This window comes from Zingiber officinale, chromosome 8A (genome assembly GCF_018446385.1).
Source record: "Zingiber officinale cultivar Zhangliang chromosome 8A, Zo_v1.1, whole genome shotgun sequence".
Classification (NCBI taxonomy): Eukaryota; Viridiplantae; Streptophyta; class Magnoliopsida; order Zingiberales; family Zingiberaceae; genus Zingiber; species Zingiber officinale.
The window spans coordinates 9,233,585-9,240,841 of record NC_056000.1 but is presented as its reverse complement, the minus strand read 5'-3'; the positions used below and the strand labels follow the sequence as shown (position 1 = coordinate 9,240,841).

General features: G+C 43.0%; 1 protein-coding gene across 1 annotated transcript; it reads right to left on the bottom strand.

The window, feature by feature from the left end:
• Positions 1–3,350: 3,350 nt before the first annotated feature.
• On the bottom strand, positions 3,351–5,351 carry LOC122012308 (alpha-1,3-arabinosyltransferase XAT3-like). Its single transcript, XM_042568798.1, has 3 exons — positions 5,095–5,351; positions 4,967–5,014; positions 3,351–4,844 (listed from the first exon to the last, which is right to left on the bottom strand). The coding sequence occupies exons 1-3, from the start codon at positions 5,222–5,224 to the stop codon at positions 3,631–3,633; spliced, it is 1,392 nt and encodes a 463-aa protein (XP_042424732.1). The 5' UTR covers positions 5,225–5,351; the 3' UTR covers positions 3,351–3,630.
• Between the last annotated feature and the right edge of the window lie 1,906 nt (positions 5,352–7,257).

Here is a 7,257-nt window from a genome sequence, read left to right as displayed (position 1 = left end):
CACTCAAATCACTCAATTCTTAAATTGTGAATTCTCCTTTTGGGTTTTATTCTCTCTCTCCTCTTTTAAGAGTTTCAAGGTTTTGAAAGTTTGACAAAACTCAAAATTTGGAGTACTCTTATTTCGAGACGTAAGTGGTTATATCTTAGGAGACGATTACCAATAAACCGTAAACACCTGGGTGGGGCAATATCGCCTTAAGGAAAGAAGGTCCAGTCTTCGCCTCGACCTTAATACTCTTATCCTTGGGGATGATTTTACCCAAAGGGGTTGTGTCGATATCCGATGGTATAACTCAACGATTGACGAGATTAGGTCGATAGCGACGATACCAAGAAAGATATGTCTCTTATTCGAAGGGGTAATTCGTTAACCGAAAGGGGATGTCGTGAGTATAAATGGGACAAGGTCCATATCGCCGTACCGAACTCTACCAGTTAGAGTCATTGACTCATAGTCAAGATGACTAATCGGGTCTAACTGTTGAATCTTAATATCGAAGATCAATATATCTATATTTTTTTAAGAAAAAATATCTAATAAAATTTCTATAGGATCAAATCAATCACCCCAATTTCATAGTTACATAAAATGGTTAATCTTTTTTTCTTTCCCATCCTTTTCATTATTCTTTATCTCTTTTTACTCTGGTTGCACACCTTGGAGATAATCACTGCCTAAATTCTCATTGTAAATCACGGGCGGTTATTAGCCTTTGGAATAATGACTAGTACATAAGGGAGACATTTACCTCGATTTTATCGAAATTCGAACCCCAGACCTCATGATGACAACACCTAATGCGCTAGCCACTAGACCAATCCGAGGAGACATAGACTCAAGGATCATGCAGATAAAAAGAATGAAGAATCTTTGAAGCAATTGCTTATAATTTTCTAAAGATTCCAACTAGGTACGATCATCACTTCGACAGGATGTATGCTTAGGGGTTGGAATATAATTAATATAAGAAACCTATCGAATCCAACAAGGACAGTGTCATTCTCAAATCACATAGCCAAAAGTCTTTTAACGTTATGGCAGATCAAACGCAGCATGAGCTGAATGCCTTAAGCACTCCCAATACAATCTTGACCCAAGAACAAATGTTTCAGAAAAAGCCATCAATCTTAAGAAACTAGTATTTGAAGTTTATTTTTTCTGCAGAGATCCAGAATGGCTGACGAGCATCCTACTTATAATGGAATTCCGTCGACAGTGGGGACATTGTTGGCCCGGGTGCCCAGAACATTGCCTGCACCTTGTAGATTATTTTGAATAGAGCGAAATCTTATTTAAGAAGCAGATTCTTTCACAAAGTTCAGCCTTATTTAGCTATAGCTTCCTTAATTCCTTCAAGCATGTTAACCGATTGCTCAGGAAATTAAAATCATATTTAATTTCCAGAACCACCCTGCTTATATGAAAGTGCACGGAGAACTTTCACCCAACAAGAAACGAAATAAAAGAAAATTTATTCCAAAAGTTAGAAAACTTATCCACATTGTTGGGTGCACAGAACCACCCTGCATCACTGCATCTGATGAAAAGAGAGCTATCCAGTTCGCCTCGCTAGAAAGAGAGCTCCATTTTAAAGGCCAAACAAGGCCTCCTTTGTTCAAAAACACTGAAAACAAACTCCCATTTTAAAACTCCTTATTTATAAACTTTTCCTGCTTGATTTAAATTTTATATCACAGAGTCATCTTTTATTACATGAACTAAGATTCCCTTTGATCTTTCACTCTTTTAAGATATTTTAGGTACATGTTTTACTTGAACTTTAATAGGGATTTTGAGCCTTTTGCCCAGGCTAAGAAGCTTTTAGACGGGCACACGGTTTACTTTTATTGTGGTGTAAAGAGATTGCATATGGAGGAAGTAGAAAAAAATTTAACCATGAATGTACTGATTGCAAATTGTAGTGTCTACAGATTACATTGTTTCATTGGCTCATGGACGCTCCACCAGTGACAAAAAGACACATACTTGTCCTAGTTTCAACTGTCGGTATAGAGAAATTCGTACCGAAATACTTTCGAATAAGATTAATTAGCAATGGGGCCGAGTGTCGCCGCGCCTTAATTGTGGACTGGGCCACACGTTCCATGATCATCCTCAAGAAGCAGAATGTGAAACTGCCCTTCCATTTCTCTGCTAACCATTTTGTCTGTGTTTGGCAAACAGTTGCGTGCAACGTGAGTCTTGTATTCGTCTTTGTTTGAACTGCTGCGTATGGACAGCTAATATGTGTCTAGAAGGCTCGGACCATATACTAACACGAAAGCTTGCTCAAATTAATATTTTGAAATCGTACAGTAGATCGAGCTAACAAAATAATAAGTGGGCAGGCAAATTAATTGGTTGAAGAACAGGTTAATCTAAAAAATAATAAGATATAAGTTATACAGTAAGACATCAAATATAAATTTATTTAAAAGGATTTAAAATTTAAAATTTAAAATTTAAAATATTATCGCCTGACATATAAGTGATAAAAGGATTCTTTTCGTTGGAGTTTTTATTCAGCATTCTGATTGGCGCGCCGTCCTCCTTAGTTGGACTCACTATTTTTCATTTTTGTTTTCGTCTTTTTTTTTATAATAAAGATATGCTATCAATAATAAGAGTATTCCCTCAGATATGGGCAACGATATCAACCGGATACGGCGGCCAGCCATCCACGCGGTATTCGCTAGCATTTGCCAGGTATTAAATTAGGCTCGACCGCCGCGTTGTTTGTTGCGGCAACCTTCGTGCCGACGGCTAACACCGAGTTACCATGCACGGCGGGTTTAGTCGACCCGATTGACCAAAAAGTGGGTCCCACGGCTTCGTTTCAGGAAAGTGAGTTGATTTTGAACTTCTCCCAGCCTCCGACTCCATCACAAATCGGTAGTGGTTGTGAAGTCGCAGTGCGTTGAAAGAGGTTCACATGCACCCCACTGACCACCCTACTCATTTCGTCCTTTTATTAAGATATTGTTGCCTGCCACTGAGGTGGCCTCTCTCTCTAGCTATCTTTGATTGCGCCACACCACCAGACTTAAATGGCGAGGCGTCCAGATCATGAGAGCGAGATCTGTCAATAAATTCTCACAACAATTATTGGCTTTGATCCTTCGAGTCTGTCAATTGACCGTCTATTGTTACCGCAATGCCTATCATGGACCTGACTCTGTACTTTAAAATTCACAATTAGGGATGTAGTGATTGAAACGGAGAGTTAATATCTGCATAGAGAATTTGGGGATGAGGCCTCACTAAACTCATAAGCAGCGCAGCAGCACAAAATATCGACCAGAAATTCCTGCTTGCCTGTTTTAATAATCGTAGCAGAAACACTGCCGAAACAAAACCAGAACAATTGTTCTGAGATCTCCTCTTTTATTGTGATTTGAAAATCCAGTACACTTCATCATCTGCCAACTTCTTGGCTTCGGAATCAACTTCTTTCACTATCTTAATTTGATATAACAGCACACCAGTAGTATGAATATAAACCTATATGTAATTAAATAGATCTATTTGCCCATCTATTCTATTTACTGATCTCGATACAACAAGAACAAAAAATAAAAAAAAAATAATGAATTAAAAGTTTCGGAAGGAAGAGAAAGAAAGCAACTACTACTGCGCCATGGTGTGGCTGTGGGGGAGGAGCTTGAGTGCTTCAAGCAATGCGAGCCTGAGCCTGCCCAAATGTGGCTTGAGGTTCTGGTTATTCAAGTAAATTCTGCTGAGCTCGCCCCACCCTTTCTTGTGGATGGATTGGGGATCCGTAAACACGGGGTGGTCCTTCGGGTACTGGTCGCTCAACGTGCTCTCGTCGGCTTGGATCCGGTACGCTGAGTACTTGAGCTCCATCTCCGGCGATGGATTCTCGAACGTGTCCCTGGCCAGCCACCCCAGGTTCCCCATCGGCACAACCTGGATGAAGACGGCGCCGCGGGGGAGGAAGACGACGTTGGTTAGCCCGGAGCCGTGGACGCCGATGAGGACGTCGGCAGAGTTCACGAGTCGCGCGAACTTGCCGATGTCCGTGGTGACGTCTGGGTCGGCGACGCGGACGTCGAAGCCCAGGCTCATGGCCATGTCCGACATGCCCCGCTCGTTGAGGAAAACCCGGGAGCCCTTGCGCGAGATGATCAGCAGCCGCGGTTTACGGCGCACATCCCACTTGTCGCCGGCCGGCTCCGCGGCCGCGCGCTCGAGCCCGTACGCCTCCCGCAGCATCTCCTTGAAGTCAGCCATGGCGTATCCGTTAGGGGACTTTGCAGGGTCGATGCCGAGCTCCTTGTGGAAGGTCAGCCCCGCGACGACACGCGGGAAGCAGCGCACCGCGTCACCGTCGGCGTCCGCGTCGATAATCTCATAATTGGAAAGCTGCCTGAGGACCTGGCTGAACTTGATTAACCACCAGGCCTTGGCGTCGGTGACCACGAACTGGACCTCGCCGCGGAAGTGGCGCGTGGTGAGGAAGAGCGGGACGAGAACGTCGGTGAAGTCGTGGAAGAGGTTGCCGGTGTACCCGCCGACGGAGAAGACGACGGCGGGGACAGAGTGGTTGTCGGTGCACTGAGGAGCCTCGTCAGGCACTGCCTTGATGGTCCACTCCTTGACGTTGGCAAGCGCGCCCTTGTCGTGCTTCCGGGCGTAAGGCTTAATCTTCCATTCTTGGCTTGTGAGATCACGGTCTACGAAGACGGTCTGGGAGCTACCCTGCACTCTTACGTCACCGGAGGCCTCGCAAACGTCCGATCTACGGCTTGTTTCGACACATATCGGTCTCTTGGCTTCTCTCAATTCTTCCAGCAGCACTCTGTTTCCTTCATCTTCTTCCCCTGCGAGCAAAATAAGACAGATTCCACTCTTTTAAAAAAGACAATTCTTTAGATGTTTGCAGTTTTGACATTTTTTCTTCTATTTCAGATGATTTAATTGTGACTCGGGCTGCTATCCTTACCTCTAGATACAAGACGGCGACTCCTATCTGACAAATCCTGTGACTTTCCTGCGACAAGAACGGAGTACATGAGAACCAAAGATTCACACACAACAAAAACCATAAGAACAAGTGTAGATAAGACGGACCAAATGGGGAGGAAATATATCGAGTCCTGATGAGCGAGAGGATGCAGAGAGAAAGAACCATGGACGTGATGATTAGACCATTTCCGACCCTCTTTGGCTCAGGCCTGGGATAAGACCTGACAGCCTTCATTTCTTCTTCTTCTCCTCCTCTTCCTCCAATTCCCCTTCTCCTTCCCCTCTTCCAATTATCTCATTCTACTTTCTCTGTTTTTTTATAATAGCCAGAAGTGTGGTTCAGTTCCTGCGTCCTGAGGCCATTCATTCTTTAGTGTGTTCCGAGCCCATATCAAACCAAGGATCAACTCTTGGCTGTCACTGTTTGAATTAGACTAACTGACCGACACAATTTTTTTTCCTTAAAAAAAAAATCACCGACACCCATAACCAATTGGGGTTTTCTCACCTTGCGGAAAACCACGTACTGACGTACTGCTCGCGTTTTAGCTTTTGCATGAGTCTACCTTTTCTCCATGATTGATAACGACACGCCAGCGTCGCTGAGAGCAACGTCCCAAGATCCACACACAGAGATTCATCCTTGTCATCCCGTAATCTCTTAATTTTTCCTGCTCAGTGAAACAGCGAGAAAATTCATTTTGGGAAGCAGAGCAACTTTTTTGACAGAGGAAAACGGGAGAATTGAGTTTAGGGATGAAGTCAATGATTGTTGGCATATGCCAACACGTTTCCATTCTTGTAGGATTTTCCGTCGTTATTTTTCTATGCAATAACTACAAAATGTTCCCAAGGCATGTGGTGTTCGTGCACCTCCTACTTCAGTTGAGGAAGACTTTTTTTGAATCTGTACAGCTCAAATCGTCTTGTTCGCCATGTGTTTGGCATATTGCGACCATCTGCAGGAATGCTTGCGTAAGTATAATAATTGCAAGAATTGTGATTCCACCGTCGCGTTGAGCTCGTGAATGAATATATAGACACAAAACAAAATATGACTCGCCATTCTTGCACAGATTAAACGATTTAATTCACATGTTCATGTCGACAATACCTAATTGTGTACGCCAGCCAGCTGCTCTTGGCAAAAGACGCCAATCTTCTCTTTCTCGCTCTTTCACTTCGGGCATCGGCAGTAGCAGGTCAGACCTAGCAATGGTTGAATGAGTTTTATCGAACTCCACAATTATCATGACATTTTGTATTTTTTTGAATTTGATCTTTGCTTCATAAAATGCATTTTATATCATACTAATGTCAAATTATTCGAGTCGGGTGAATTCAAACACCTGAAATATGAATAAAATAAAATTATTTGGACAATTAGTATTATATTAAATGTGACATTATTTAGATCATTTTCAAGGCTACCCTTACTCAAAAAATTGATTGGGAAATAGTTCAAAGCTGTTCGATTGTGTCTGAATCACTCAACAGTAGTTGCACTTGCATGTAGTCTTCCTCCACTCTGTTTTTTTTCAGCTTCTCAATCAGCTGATATATTTGTTAGGATTTATCTATGCATATTGAACTAATATAATTAATTTATACTTAAAATAAATCGAAAACAAAATTATTAAAAAATATATATCTGAAATATATTATATACAAAAATTAAATCAAACCGGGCGCTTTACTCCCAATGCGTCGCAAAAGTGATTCGTTCGTCCCGTGCCCACGACCTATCTCATGTGCCCACATTGTACTCCCCCAGCGATGAGAGGGGAGGCATCATTTGCCTTCCTCTGTTCGCGTCGATCTCAATGGCCGGTAAAGCGGCTGCTGCCGCCGCTCCGAAGGCGGTGGTAGTGTCCAAAGAGGTAGTGGATAATACCTACAAATATTCGTTTAAGGGGAAGCTCGCCAAGTATAAGGACAAACTCGCCGAGGGCTTTGGGTCTACTGAGAACTAGGCGCTAGGAAGCCATTGGGATTCAGCTCTTGCAAGCGAGCTCGTCTGCAGAAGGAGGTTCTTCTCGACGGAGAGTTCGTACTCGCCAGAATTGTCTTCTTTCCGTTCCTTTGGCTCCTTGTGCGTTTCTTAATTCATTTGTTAAACTTTTCCTTATACCGGGGGGCAGGGATTGGCCTTATGATCCTCCGACGAAGGAGATGAGAAATTAGAGAAAAGGGCACTAATGCGATCGTTTGACTGCAGAAGTGCGATTTCCTAGCTCGGGCTTCTATAACGTTGATAATCCTTTTTCC